Source organism: Piliocolobus tephrosceles, chromosome 11 (genome assembly GCF_002776525.5).
Source record: "Piliocolobus tephrosceles isolate RC106 chromosome 11, ASM277652v3, whole genome shotgun sequence".
Classification (NCBI taxonomy): domain Eukaryota; kingdom Metazoa; phylum Chordata; class Mammalia; order Primates; family Cercopithecidae; genus Piliocolobus; species Piliocolobus tephrosceles.
The window spans coordinates 63,401,649-63,417,496 of NC_045444.1; the positions used below are offsets into that span (position 1 = coordinate 63,401,649).

The 15,848-nt window shown below is 34.9% G+C and overlaps 1 protein-coding gene across 1 annotated transcript in view; it reads left to right on the top strand.

Annotated features, from left to right (window-relative positions):
• The window catches only part of AGPS (alkylglycerone phosphate synthase), a 155,927-nt gene that overhangs the window by 40,927 nt on the left and 99,152 nt on the right, over positions 1 to 15,848 (top strand). Inside the window, exons 3-8 of the mRNA XM_023212321.2 lie at positions 3,060 to 3,150; positions 5,463 to 5,583; positions 5,678 to 5,752; positions 9,718 to 9,789; positions 11,159 to 11,238; positions 14,251 to 14,331. Coding sequence (XP_023068089.1) covers positions 3,060 to 3,150; positions 5,463 to 5,583; positions 5,678 to 5,752; positions 9,718 to 9,789; positions 11,159 to 11,238; positions 14,251 to 14,331 — 520 coding nt within the window. The remainder of the gene's footprint in view (positions 1 to 3,059; positions 3,151 to 5,462; positions 5,584 to 5,677; positions 5,753 to 9,717; positions 9,790 to 11,158; positions 11,239 to 14,250; positions 14,332 to 15,848) is intronic.

Consider the following 15,848-nt stretch of genomic DNA (forward strand, 5'->3'; position numbering starts at 1 on the left):
TACGAACAGGAATTAGGTCACAAAGATCACATGCTTCAAAGGGCAATAAAGATCACAAGGCAAAGGACAAAGCAAAGATCACAAGGCAAAGGGCAAAATTAGAATTACTGTTGAGGGTCTATGTTTGGCTGTGCACGTATTGTCTTGATAAACATCTTAAACAACAGAAAACAGGATTCGATAGCAGAGAACCAGTCTGATCTCAAATTTACCAGGGTGGGATCTTTTCCCCACCCTAATAAGCCTGAGGGTACTGCAGGAGACCAGGGCATACTTCAGTCCTTATCTCAACCACATAAAACACACTCCCAGAGCGACCGTTTATATACCTCCCCCCCAGGAGTGCGTTCCTTCCCCAGGGTATTAATTATTAATATTTCTTGCTGGGAAAAAAATTCAGCAATATCTCTCCTACTTGCACGTCCGTTTATAGGCTCTCTGCAAGAAGAAAAATATGGCTCTGTTCTACCCAACCCCGCAGGCAGTCAGACCTTTGGTTGTCTTCCCTTGTTCCTTAAAATTGCTGTTATTCCATTCGTTTTCAAGGTGCACTGATTTAGTATTGTTCAAACACACGTTTTACAATCAATTTGTACGATAGTGGTCCTGAGGTGACGTAGGTTCTTAGCTTACGAAGATAACAGGATTAAGAGATTAAAGACAAGATAAGCATAAGAAATTATAAGAGTATTAATTTTGGGAACTGATAAATGTCCATGAAATCTTCACAATTTTTGTTCCTCTGCCGCAGCTCCAGCTGGTCCCTCCGTTTGGGGTCCCTGACTTCCTGCAACATACACTAATATTTTTGTTGCTTCTTATGTGCTGCCCCAGAGTAAGAGTCACTATGTCTTTAGTCATTGTCTGTCCTGATGTGTACTTCCCTCTTGGATAATTTTTGTCCACAGAAATTTCACTGGCCTTGAAAACTCATTCTGGTTCTGTATCTTCTGTAGTATAGTCTATTTCAGCCCTATGGGAAAGTGATAGGGCTTATATTTTACACCTTATATTTATATTTTACTCACCTTATATTTTACAAAAAACCCATTTAATGTTCTCAAACTAACCTTCAGTCATGGAAAAGAAGAAGAACCATTCAGTGTGATTCAACAATTGGTATAGGTGCTTAGCTTTCTATTTATCACATCTCTGGTTAGTTTCAGGTTCTCTGCTCATGTGTTCATCTCACAAATTAAATGTTGCTGCAGCTTTGACTAAGCTAGGTTGTAAGTTTCTTAAGAACAGGAGTCATAATACCAATTCCATGTATTCTGCAATGCTAACTACAGTGTTCTGAGTGTTAAATATTGTGCATTCAGATATAGATATATAAATACTTTATTTTAGTGATAGAAGGTAGTTTTAAATTTTATACATGATAGTAATACTTACTCTATATCTGTAAGTTCAAATATCTTGAAGGTGGTCACCTTTTTATTTTATTGGGAATACCTGAGACTGGGTAATTAATAAAGAATAGAGGTTTGTTTGGCTCATGGTTCTGCAGGCTGTGCAAGAAACATGGCATCAGGGTCTGCTTCTGGTGAGGACCTCAAGCTGCTTCCACTCCTGCAGAAGGGGAAGGGGAGCTGGTATGTGCTGAGATCACATGGTGAAACTGGAAGCAAGAGAGAGATGGTAGGGAGGTGCCAGTCTCTTTTTAAACAACCAGCTCTTGTGGGAACTAACAGAACTCACTCACACTTCTCTCCCTCCCCCCAGGACATTGATCTGTTCATAAAGATATACCTCCATGACCCAAACACCTCCCGCTAGGGGATCAGATTTCAACATGAGTTCTGGAGGGTTCAGTATCCAAACTACAGGACTCCTTTAAGAGAGTGAAAGGATAAATCACAGAGTAAGAGAAGATGTCTAATATATATATCTTTCATTTTATAAATATATAAAGATTTCTTACATGTAATTGAGAAAACAATAACCCAGGAGGAAAATGAGCAAAAGACTTGAACTGGTTTTCAAAATGGAGGATATCCAAATGGACAGTAGATATAGGAATAGATGCTCAATTTCATAAGTACTCAGTAAAATTCAAATGAAAGTTGTAATGATATGCCAGTGGAATGTCTCAGAGATTCAATTATAGAATTTCTATTGTGTTCTTTTTTATAGTTTTTTTATTTCTCTGCTAAGATTTTTTTTTTTTCTAATATCCCCTGGGAGTACATTTTCCATTTTGTCCATTGGCATAGCTATAATAGCTGCTTTAAAACCCTTGTGTGCTACTTCCAGTATCTTGGGTCATTTTGGGGTCAGTCATCATTAATTGTTCTTTTTCTTGATTATGAGTCATACTTTACAGTTTGTTCTTGTCTAGTAATACTGGAGTGTGTTTTGGACATTGTACATGATGTAGGAACTCTGGATTCTGTTATATTCCTCTGAAGAGACCTTTAAAAAATTTGTTTTAAATCAAGCAATTGACTGATCTGAAACTCTAAATTCTGTCCCTCTGTGGTGAGCAGCTGAATTGTCTGTCTAGTTTTTTTTTAACTTTAACTGGGCTGCCTAGAATATTCTAGTATGTTTTCTATACATGCCATTAAGAGTCAGCCAGACATTTGGAGAGAGCTGATAGATAGGTTCCTGTCTTACTTGCTTCTTTCTGTGATTTCCCAGTATGCTTTCCAGATGCAGCATTCACCCCAAACACTGTGCTCTGGTTCTTTAAGCCAGGAAGACTGTAAATGTTTAGCATTTTTATTACCTTTTGAGGCACCAGCTGGGGCCTGCCATGAAGCTAAAACTTACGTAAAAAACAAAACCAAACTGGAAACTTACGAACTTACGTAGTATTTTTTGCTTTTTTTCAAATGTAACACACCCTTCTCCCCTATTTTTGACTGCTTTTGGTCTGTCTATACTGCCTTTGGATAGCTGGGTTTTGTTTGTTTTGCTTTTGTTCAGAGTTTATAGTTACATGTGAAAGTGTTGGTTTGATAGTAGCTGCTTGACCATCACTGGAAGCAGAATTTAAGCTTTAAATTTAAATGAAGATACTTTACTCTAATATTTCTCCTTTCTTTGTACCTTAGGTACCCTCTTAGTGGCATGGGTTTACCAACATTTAAAGAATGGATCCAAAATACCCTTGGAGTAAATGTGGAGCATAAAACTACCTCTAAAGTAAGCAAACAAAAATTATTACTAATACATTTAACTGTGTTTTTAAACCCAAATTAATATGATTTCTCTTTGTAATTTGTTATATTGGATTCACTGCAACTGTCATGTTTTTTGTTATAAAGCCTATTAATTATATTGGCCTTGTTAGACTGTTACGGGCAGTTATTCAGTGTCACAGATCTAGACCCTAGTCTCACAATTTATCTGAGATTTATCTGGCAAACTTTTTATCTGCTCTGAGCCTTGGTTAGTTTTAGAATTGGGAGTAATAACTATTTGTTCTGCCTCTCACAAGGTAGTAGTGAAGTGCAAATTATTTACTTCCTTAAAGAGTGCTTGTTACAGAAATATAAGTTGCTGTGATGTTTAGATTATTTAATAGACTGACCATAATCTAGGATTAATGGAGAATAATTTAAAATAAAAATGTAAAATCACATTTAATATTAGGACATTTAGAATATTTGAAGAATTATAAAAAGTAAAAATTTGATTAAGATATGAGTGATTGAGGATTTTAGTTTGTTCATGTAGTTTCACTTTTCTGAAAGTAGAATTAGGAAACTTTAAACTGTATATATATATATCTGTATATCTATATATATGAAACTAATGAAATATTTAGCATTTCTTTTTATTATTATTTTTGTTGTATTTTTATTATTATTTTGCTGTAGCATACTATTTTGTATTCCAGTCTCTCTAACTGGATATAAGTTCCATAAGTACAGGGGCTATGTCTTATACAATATTCTCCACTGTATCCAACTTGTTATTAAGTGGTATAGGTATTTGGTGAGTACTTGTTGGGTTTATTTAAAAATCCACAGTTATTTTATTCTAGTTATTAAGTTAGACTGAACAACTAATTCTACCACTCCCAAGCCATCTTTTAACTTTTCCTAGAGGTCTCTTTTTTTCTCTCTTAAATTCTCTCTCTCTCAATCTCTCGACTACTTGCAATTACTTGTTTTTGACATTGATACAATTCACATACCATAGTTAGAAATTTCACCAGTTTTTGAGCCCTTTTCAGTTCTTAATGACTTAAAATATTAATATATTTTGTTGGAGTTCTTTTAGTATTTCCTTCTCCTATGGGATAAATTTCACAAGGTCAAAATACTTTTTTCTGTTTAACTCACTGTTGTATCCTCAAGATCTTGAAGAGTGCCTAGCTTATAGCAACCACTCAATAAGTATTTATTATGCAGTACCTTAATAAGAGATTAAGATAATATGAAAGTATCATATTTGTTCTTTGCATATTCTTATATTTTCTTTTTTCCAAATACTGTAATGATAGCTTCCCCCCATCCCCCATAGCAGATTTTACTTGGCCAGCCATAGGACCTCTTCCTATGTTCTAGGCATGCTATTAGGTGCTTTTCACAAAAATTATCACATTTAACCTGCCTTCCTTATAATAGTCCTATGGTGATAATCTCATTTAACAGAAGAAGAAGCCAAGGCTCATAGAAGTTGGGTGACATGCCCAATGACTCATAGTTTTAACTTTGAAGTTGAAGATTAGATTTCAAGTTACCTGTTAGGTGAAATTGAATATCAAGTTTATAATTATGTTGTAAGTTTTAAAGCAGCTCTATAAAAACGGATTTATTACCTATTTTGAGGCTTTCTGTTTATCATTTTAAAATGGCAATTGAATAATAAGAAACGCTAATTTTTTTTTTTTTTGAGACGGAGTCTCACTCTGTTGCCCAGGCTGGAGTGTGGTGGCATGATCTTGGCTCACTGCAAGCTCTGCCTCCTGAGTTCACACCATTCTCCTGCCTCAGCCTCCCAAGTAGCTGGGACTACAGGCGCCCGCCACCATGCCCGGCTAATTTTTGTTTTTTTAGTAGAGGCAGAGTTTCACTGTGTTAGCCAGGATGATGTCGATCTCCTGACCTCGTGGTCCGCCTACCTTGGCGTCCCAAAGTGCTGGGATTACAGGTGTGAGCCACTGCACCCGGCCAGAAATGCTAAATTTTATCGACAGATTAAGTGTAGATAGTGTACAAGTCAAGTAACTTTCTCCCAGTCTCCTTAATCTGAAATGAAAGATTTGATACTTTGCTATCTTTCCTGTTGATTATAATCTTTAAAAATGATTGTGATTAACCAGAGCATTTGTAATTTGTTACTCTCATAAAGCTGATTTCTGTATATGTTGTTTTGTATTTTCCTATGCTTCAGCCTTACTTTGAATGTTTTAAAAAAAGTCTACATTTTGTAGTCATTCTCTCTAACTTAAGTACCCAAAATGCGTTGTCTAAAAATAAGTCAAAGAAATCAATTTTATTTTTTAGGCATCCTTAAATCCTAGTGATACACCTCCTTCTGTTGTAAATGAAGATTTTCTTCATGACCTTAAAGAAACTAATATTTCATATTCACAAGAGGCAGATGATCGAGTATTTAGAGCTCATGGTAAGTTACTTTATATTAGCTCTATTTATTTTTAACAAAAATTTTCTATATTTTAAGCTGTTTTTGTGTTTTTGTTTTTTTAACCACAAAACAGGTCATTGTCTTCATGAGATATTTTTGCTCAGGGAAGGAATGTTTGAGCGAATTCCTGATATAGTTTTATGGCCAAGTAAGTTTTCCCCTCCTTGTATCATTAATTTAGTATTGCTAAATTTTAAGTTAATTTAATATTGGAAATATGTACTTTTTGGCATATGAGTTGTAAAAAATATAAATTGCTGTATTTTTAAGAGAGTTTATATAACAGTCTTGAAGCTCTTTCTTGACCTGGTTGTTCTGAACTAATGGTTTTAACAATTCATTTTGTTGCTGATAATTAAATAATCATTTCAAATGTAAATAATCATATTGAGATGTCAGTAGAAAAATGTATTTTTGGATAATTTGGAAGCAGCATGAAATTAGTGTCAGTGATACATTCAGATATATAGAATTATTAATATAATTGAGTACTGCCAACTAATATTGGTAATAATTTGTTGATAATCAGCTCTGAGCTTTAAAAAGCCTGGTCAAACAAGTTTTATGTATTATATATATGCATACTATGTTTGAAATGAATAACTAAATTTTGAGTAATTATTAGCGTTTGGCTGGGACGGAGGATGGATGAGCGTTGTGTTATAATTTTACTCTTAGTGAGTAGTAGGTACTATATTTATAAATCTGAGGTTTTTTACCCATCTCTTTTAGCAGGTAATTTAAAGCAGAACAGGTATAGTGTTCCTTGCTGTCCATTATTGCATTTTTTAAAGAGTTCTATTGATTTTCTGATTCATTTTATCTTCAGATCTTCCTTTTCAGAGTATGTATTTTATTTTTTAATAAATTGGATCATTCATGGACTCTCAGTTCTTAAATGAGATCCTTCTACTTTGGAGGGACTGTCTGAGGGAAAAATTATACTTCAATGTGGGAGCAAGAGGCAGGTGAGATACACGGAAGGAAAATCCAAGAGCATATGTAGCAGAGATGAAATTACTTTCCTGATACTAGTATATTATTCTATGCATTTAGAATATTTATTAAATAAGTCTTTCATCTCTGTTAGTTTAGTATAGAAATTTTAACTGTTCCTGCGGAAAAGGTATTCTCCAACAGAAGAAATATTTTTGTTTTGCCTGCTTGTTTTTTAGTAGCTTTAGGTTACTTCTCTACCAAGATTTGGAGAAGGTTTATTCTGTTTATTACTGGAAAACATGAAAGCAAAATTTATCAATTTTCACTTCCCACAAGAACCTAATAGGCCATCCTTTGATGTATCTTAATAAGAACTTTCAAGTGTACCTTCTAGGCATTTTCTTCGTGTCTTTCAACATTAAAATACTGAGAGAGTTGGGCTTGGCAGTGTGTTCCTGTAGTCCCTGTTACTCAGAATGATGACGCAGGAGGATCACTTGCCCAGAGTTCAAGTCTAGCGTGGACTAGTAAGTCCCTCATCTCTTAAAAAGCAAAAACAAAAACAGAATAATATAGTGGAAGTACATTTTGCTTTAAGAAATCCAAATATTCTCAAAAACCCAGATGTAGTAAACAATATTTCACAAAAGTTTCTTTGCTTTGTAAAATCCCTCCCATTTTATTGGTTCCCTTGCACCTTTGCTCTTCCACTTTTTTTCCATCTCAATTTCCAAATCAGTTCCTTCTCATTGTATATCTAGGTTTTTGTGAAACCATAAGGGTTTTCATGCCTTATAATTTCTTGCCCCTTTAAGTCTCCCATACACACTTGGGAGATTAATTCAATAATCCTTTTGCCAGCTTCTTCCATACTTCAAGAATCTCTGTGAATGGTGTATTCCTGCATGAATCAAGTTTATAGTTTTATTCTGTTCAATATCCTAGTATAATGACTTCTTTGGAAATAGTTTCCCAATAAGTTATTAAGTCACTGAGGTCTTTATTTAATTTTAATGTAAATTTCCACTGGCGATGAAGTCCAAGTTTTTCTTTGTAGGAGGCCTCGTTTTGAGACAATGAAGAAATTTGAGGCAATGTGGTATTCCATAGAGTGGTTGTGGCTGTCTCATTCTTGCAGTACACACACACACACACACACACACACACACACACACACACACAAACTAGGAAATCTATTGTAGTTGTCTTTAAGTCTGGCTTTGATCTGAATCGGAATTCTATGTGTTGCTTAATAGTATGCTTAGGGCTTGTTTAAGAGTAAGGACAATTACTTCACTTATTAAATTTAGTGTTTATGCATTATTTTCATTGGCTTAAACACCAGAACTTTAGGACTGTGAAAATACAGGCTAGGTACTTGAGGATAAGCAGTGAATAAAACAAAAATCCCTTCTAGTGCCATAGAATTTACTGAGGGGAAACAGATAATTCACAAATAAATATGTAACATATTGGTTAGTGTTAAGTGCTGTGAATAAAAGCATGTAAGAGGGTAACGTGAACAGGGATGCGTAGTGGGATGGATGCAGTTTCAGATAACATGGTTAAGGAAGCCTTTTGATTAGGTGACATTCCTAGAAGATAATTTTGCCTTGTTGAAGATTTTTTAATAGACATCTTTGAGTATTTTGTGAATTGTTAATTAATGAGTATTCTATTTAGTAAATTTACCACAGAGAGCAAGCTTTATAAGCTTAATCCAAAAGCTTGAAAATAGATATTTATTAAAAATTGGAATGATACAAGTGACATGTTTTCTTAGCTTTACACAAACCTTAGAAAAGATAATTGCAGCTTTTATAGAGCTATTTTTGTATTCATAAATGGATATTCATTTGCTTTCCTCAGCATTCTTATTTCCTGCTGAGTCCCTAGGCTCTTAGCAACTAATACTGGAGTTTTGCATAGTTTTCTTGCCTCAAGTCTCACTCCTCCATGCCATCTCTTACTATATCAGGAGATTGACTTTTCCAAAACAATCTCTTTGCCATATTGTTTCCCTCCTTAGGAACCTCCACTAGTGTCCTATTGCCAGTCAAGTTGAGTCTTAGCACCTCTTGCTTGGCATTTAAAATCCTCCAGTCAGTTTTTTGTTACTTATATAACTTTTACAAGCATAAAGAGAACCCTTTAGTTCTGTACAAAGGAAAGGAATTTATGTGCAGTGTATTTTGTGCAATATTGCAAACATTTGTTTAAACAATAAATCATCAATGGTGCTAAAATTAGGTGAAAGTATGATGAGAAACATGGTATTTTACGTAGTCTAAGATATGTAAATACTGTGTCACTAGGTTTTCCTACTATAAGGATACTGTGTTTCTTGTTGAAGTTAATAAGTATTTGAACAATTAATACCTGTTAATATTTGAACCTATTAATATTGAATATTGAATAAATTATTTGAACAATTAATGCCTATTAATTTCAGCAAGAAACACAGTATCCTTATAGTGGGGAAACCTAGTGACACGGCCTAACCAAATGATGCATTAAGTTAACATTACTGGAAATGAGACATGTTAATATCATGTGCTTCTAGATGTAATGCACTGAGAAAGATGCAACATCACTTCTGTGGAATTACTCCCAAAATATATAACCTGAACTTAATCATGAGGAAACATCTACAAACCCAAACTGAGGGGCATTCTATGAAATAACTGACCACTGTTCTTCAAAACTGTCATGGTCATGAAAGTTAAAGATACACTAAGGAAATGCCTATTTTTAAAGAAGACATAAGGCAGCTAAATGCAGGGTGTGATCCTCAAGTTGATTCTGGTCCAGAAAAGAGGACATTAGTAGGACAATTGGAAGTATTTGAATAAGGTCTGTAGATTAGTTTATTGTATTGTATCAGTGTTGGTTGCTTGGTTTTGATAGTTGGACTGTAGCTACATAAGATGTTGATATTTGGGGATGTGAGATGAAGGAAAATTCTTGTACTGTCTTTGTAACTTTTTTGTAAGTCAAATTATTTCAAAATGAAAAGTTAAAAAGGTAAAGTGTTTTAATACTCAACTCATTGTGTTAATGAATGAATAAATGAAGGAAAAGTTTAGATAAAGAATTTCATAGGTTCTTATTTGCCAAGGTTATCAGATTTTATTCATGCCTCTGTAATTAATTTATTTTCCCTTTCTTCAACAGCATGCCATGATGATGTAGTTAAGATTGTGAATCTAGCTTGCAAATACAACCTTTGTATCATACCAATTGGTGGTAGGTATTGTGCATTTTGAATTTTGATATGTAAATTTCTTCTATTTAAAATATTTGTATTTTAAATATGTGCATCACCCTACTGAAAACAAACCTTATTGTAATTGTGATGTGGTTATTCTAAAAATATTGGTCGATGATGCTCTTTTGTGTTCTAAGTAGAATTCCTTAAACTGTTTGAGACATGGTATACCTTAGTTCATGGCTTTTTCCTCTATGGGTCCTAGTTGAAGCTGTGATTTAATGCCTGAATAAGAAAATGTTTCTGCTTTAGTAGTTACTTTTTAACCTGTATATTTGTGGAGATAATTTTCTTTTTCAAAAGCTAAATGTAAATATGTCCTATATAAACCTTTGAGATTAGCATAGGAATGATGATGAGACTCCCAACAATTCCAGAAGCTCCATATTTCCTCTTCAGCTGATGCTTTCTGTTGAATTCATGCAAAAAAGGCACTAAAATGCCATTTATTATGAAATATTTTTCTAATTCCAAATGACTGTGACAAGCAAATAGTAGTTACTGATCACGGGCATCACGTTTTTAACCGACACTTAAATGATCTCACTTTGTAAAGTTACGCTGAACCTTACAGATTAACACCCCCTGTACTTCTTGTGGAAGGTGACTTTCACATGTTTTCTTTCATGCAGAGCTTATGGAAGTATCAGTCAAGAATGTATTCTGATATATGATGATTTAGATCTGGTTAAGAACAGAGAACATCGTATTGTTCTTTAATGGTATCAAGAAAGCATTTTTCCTTTGACAGTAAATGTTAAGACAACAGTATATTTAAATACTTCTATGTATTATTCTATATTAAAATCACTTTTTCACCAAAAACATCTAAATTTGTTTTTAAATACCTCATAATCTAGACATTTTAAACTTGTTTCTATTCTAATTTATTAAAGCTTTTTTGTATAAGAATATAAGATTATTTTAAATGATAAATGAATCTCATAATTGTGGTAGGAAGTAATGATGTCTCTAGTTGTATAGGATGGGTCTTTTTTTCTTTTAAGCTCCCTCTCCTCAGTAATTATCAGCTTAGAACTTTTCTAATCATGTTTTTGGAGTTCACAAATTGCTAGGGGCTTCACCTGAGTGTGGCATGTCCAGGGGATGGAGCCATAGCCCATTGGTTTCAGTTCCATAATATTGCTTCATTTTGACACTCAGCATAAAATAAAGGTGAGTTTGCTTTTAGTGTGTTAGCATTGGCAAATTGTATTTTGCAAAGTATTAATAGGTATCACTTTTCTAGTGTTCCTATCTGTGTACTTAATATGAGGGATTTGCCCTAGAAATATAGCTAAAAGCAGAATATTTAAACATAAAAGTTGTTGTTTCCTATTTTGGCAGGAGGAACAAGTGTTTCATATGGCCTGATGTGTCCTGCAGATGAGACAAGAACAATTATTTCTTTGGACACTTCACAAATGGTATTTAATAATTTGAGATATATTTAAAACATTGTCTTTATTGGCTCCACCTTAATTGTCATTAAAAAAGAATCTAGCCACCGGGCACTGTGGCTCACACTTGTAATCCCAGCACTTGGGGAGCACTTGAGGTCGGGAGTTTGAGACCAGCCAGGCCAACATAGCAAAATGTCATCTCTACTAAAAATACAAAAATTAACCGAGTGTGGTGACGTGTGCCTGTAATCCCAGCTACTTGGGAGGCTGAGACATGAGACTTGCTTGAAACCGGGAGGCGAAGGTTGCAGTGAGCCAAGATCACACCACTGCACTCCAGCCTGGGTAACAAAGAAAAAGGAATCTAATATCTATTTTGTTTTAAGTGTATTTCATCATTGCATTTTACCCTTGTATTCAGTTATCCAAAAGATAGGTTTACTTTTACCCTCAGGTATATGTCTTCATGTTATTTTACCAAATTTGAATTTTTTTTCAAATGCCTAAGTAGAGAGAATAGTGTACCCATTTTCTAGATAAATAGTTATTAACATTTTGTTATACTTTCTTTATCTTTCTTTTTTTTCTAGTAGTTTTAGAGCAAATTCTGATACAGTGCTACTTTACACATAATTATTTCTGTATAATCTCATTTAAAAAGGACATTTTCTCACATAACTATTATTATCACTCCTGGCAAAATCAAAAGTAATTCTTTATATTGTTTAGTAGTTAGTCTACATTCAATTTTCAATATAAAAAATGTCTATTTTATAGTTCATTTGTTCAAATGGGGATCCAGACAAGGCTCACATTAGCTTTCCATTGTAGCTCTTAAGTCTCACTTTATGTAAAAGCCTCCTCTTACTCCCTATTTTCTTTCTTTTGAATATTATAGACTTTTGAAGAAACAAGTTTCTTTGTGGTATAGAATGTCATATTTTGAATTTATCGTTGCTGCTTCTTGTCATTTAACTCTTTGTCTAAGCCCTGTATGTCCACTAAATAGAACTTCCGTGTAAAGTCTAGTTAGATTCAGGCATTGCCTTTTGTTTTGTTTTGTTTTTACAGCAAGAATCCCTCATAGATGGTAATGTGCTTTTTAAAAAGTGTCACATAACATCAATAGAGGTGTGTAATAGCTGATTGTCCCACTTTTAGTGACGCTAAAATTGATCAAGTTCAGATGGTGAGCACTTCTTTTATTGTAAAGTTCCCCATTAACCTTTCTCCTTATCCCAGATTTTAAGAAAAGACAATTTATTTCCTCAGATGATAGCTGGAGAATAGCTTATTCTGGAATGTTAACATGGATTTGGTAGTGTATATGGGATGTAATAGGGCAGCCTATGTTTTCTTTAGGTTTTTCTGTGAGTGCCTGTGAAGGTTTTTTCTGCTGCTTTTAATTTCCTTTTTCTACCAAAAGATATGTTTGAACTCTTGGTAGCTACAAGGTATATAGTTAGAATGAGTATGTAATTGCCTCAAGAACCAGTCTGTTAGGGGAGAAGATGTATACATAAGGTACCATCAGATTAAAAATTCTTTGTCTTTTCATTCTGCAATTTAATAATACTGTCTTTTGTTTAGCTGCCAAAGGACCAAAAACCTGATCATACCATACTTGTATCGAAGTTACTGTTGTCAGCCGGGCGTGGTGGCTCACGCCTGTAATCCCAGCACTTTGGGAGGGTGAGGTGGGCAGATCATCTGAGGCCAGGAGTTCTAGACCAGACTGGCCAATGTGGTGAAATCCTTTCCCTACTAAAAATACAAAAATTAGCCGGGCGTGGTGGCACGTGCCTGTAATCCCAGCTACTCGGGAGGCTGAGGCAGGAGAATTGCTTGACCCAGGAGGCAGAGGTTGCAGTGAGCCAAGATCATGTCACTGCACTCTAGCCTGAGTGACAGAGCAAGACTCTGTCTCAAAAAAAAAAAAAAGAAAGAAATTACTATTGTCTTATAGTGAGAGTATAATTATGAGTTTTATGTAACATAAAACTAAAAGTGCATTCACATACATCATCTTATTTAATGTTTTTCACAACCCTATGAATTAAGCAGTGCAGTTATTCATATGTGTTCAGATTTGGAATGTAGGTAGCAACTGCTCTTTTTGTATTGTCTGTTGTGCTCTTTTCTTTTTGTTATTAAGTAGATTTATCTATGTTAGTTATTGCCGTGAAATTGAGCATATGAAAGTCGAAAGAAAGCTTCCCTGGGATCCAGAAGAAGGTTCTGTATGTTACCCGATTGCTCAGCCAGATAGAAAGGGGAAAGAAGTCTGCTCTTAATAGTAGAAAGTAATTCATGAAAATTCATATATATGTAAAAGTTAGGTCAAATAAGAATGCCAGATAACATTTTTTATTGGCAGTCATACATTTGGTAAGTTGAGCCAGATGAAATTTAGTTCCTTCTTTTGAGCCCAAGGCAGGGATATGCTTTGTTTTGTACATGGGATCTCTGGCCCTGTTTTGAATTAAAAATAAAGCAGTGATGCCATCTGCTATATTTAAATGTCTTTGCAGATTTTTTTTTTCTAATCTTATGGTCATATTCTGATATTCTTCAATTAGATAATGATTGCTACGTTAACATAGTGCAGCTAGTATTTGCACAATGCCAGGACCTGTATATGCTGTTTTTTTACATGGAGTATCTCATTTAATTATTGTAGGCAACACTTTATGTATTATTGCTATTTACATTTTACGAATGAGGAAACAATAAATATTTAAACAGTTAAATAATTTGCCTAAGGTAAGAGAAGGAGTTTAATTTAAATTAACATCTGAATAAAGACAGAGTCTATGTTTTAAGCCAACCCCTGCATAATATACTGCCTTTGTTACTATGTCATCATGTTGTATAGTCTGGGATAAGTGGACTTGGTTTCCAGTGTGGGTGGTTGAGGGGGAACCCTTCTTGCTTAATCACTGTCTTATCACTTGTTGCTTTGAATTAGGAAGTTATATTTCCTGAGAAAATATTAGTAGTTCATGGAGATCAGATTTCTTTCTTCCTTTGCAACAGAATCGAATTCTCTGGGTTGATGAGAACAATTTGACAGCTCATGTAGAGGCTGGCATAACAGGACAAGAGTTGGAAAGACAGGTATGTTATTTCTTTTTCTTATTTTTTTTTTAAATCAACGTATTCTAATATCAGTTCTGATGCTATTTCTTTAATGAAAGTTTTTGAAACTGTATCCCCTCTATGAATGAAATACCTTTTATGATGCATTCATTGACTCAATGAATTTGTTTAGTTTCTATTATGGGTCAAGCGTTGAGCTAGATTCCAAGGACATGATAGTGAATAAGGCATTGTCTCCTACCCTCAGGTAGCTTAGATTAGGACAGAAAGTTTGAAAAATAATTATTCAGAGTGAATATTGCTATGTGGATGCTAAGTGCAGGGTATTATGGATCATCAGATGGGGCTAGGTGGGAATGAGTTGTGCAAAGAAGGTACCACATAGAACCTGGCATTTATTATTATTATTTTTTTAATACTGAGTCAGTGGCAAAGGACACAGCATTTAAAATGAGACTTCAGGATGAGTCTGAGTTAGCAAAAAAGTAGCATACAATCCAGAGGAAGGAGCATATATACAGAGCTTCTCAGGGTGACTGTTGCTTTTTTCTTTTTTGGCTTTTTTTTTTTTTGAGATGGAGTCTCGCTCTGTTGCCCAGGCTGGAGTGCAGTGACGCGATCTCCGTTCACTGCAAGCTCCGCCTCCCGGGTTCACTCCATTCTCCTGCCTCAGCCTCCCGAGTAACTGGAACTCCAGGCGCCCACCACCATGCCTGGCTAATTTTTTGTATTTTTTAGTAGAGATGGGGTTTCACCGTGTTAGCCAGGATGGTCTCGATCTCCTTACCTCATGATCCTCCCACCTCTGCCTCCCAAAGTGTTGGGATTACAGGCGTGAGCCACTGCACCCGGCCAGCTGTTGCTTTTGAGGGACTGCAGATAGCTGAATATGGCTGAAGGCTAGTGTGTGTATGGGAGAACACGTCTTCTTGGTATTGTATATTGGGTGGGAGTGGGTACAGTAGTGGTAAAGGATCAAGCCAGAAAGACATGAGGAGTTCAGATCATAAAAGGCCTTATAAAGCACCTGTTAGAAGTCTGAACTTTACATTTTTACTTGTGTTGTTCTGGCTGCTGTGTGGTGAAATGGGTGGTTTATGTAAGGGTGGACTAAGAGACTGCAACAATAATTTAGGCAAGAGCTGATAGTGACCTGAAGTAGTAGAAATGGAACAAAATGGAACAGTTTGAACATGGAATTCTAGGATGTTGGTGATATATTTCATCAGCTGGGTAAGTATTGGTATTCATTGAACTTTTCAGTGCACAATTTCATTGACAACTACTCATTTCATAAATTCATGAAATTCTTGAAGTTCTTATAGTACTTTTTTGGGATCCTAATGAATTTTTGGAAAACTTTAGGTTTCCTTCATAGATTCTAAGCAGGTAATAGTGAAAATAAATTGGTTCCTTCAACTTCCTCAAACATAATCAAGGTAACAATAACTCAGCTTTTGTAAACAAAAATTAGAAGGTTCCATTTGTTAGTGATGTACTGACCATTTTGTTCAACTTGGGCTATAGAGACCCCT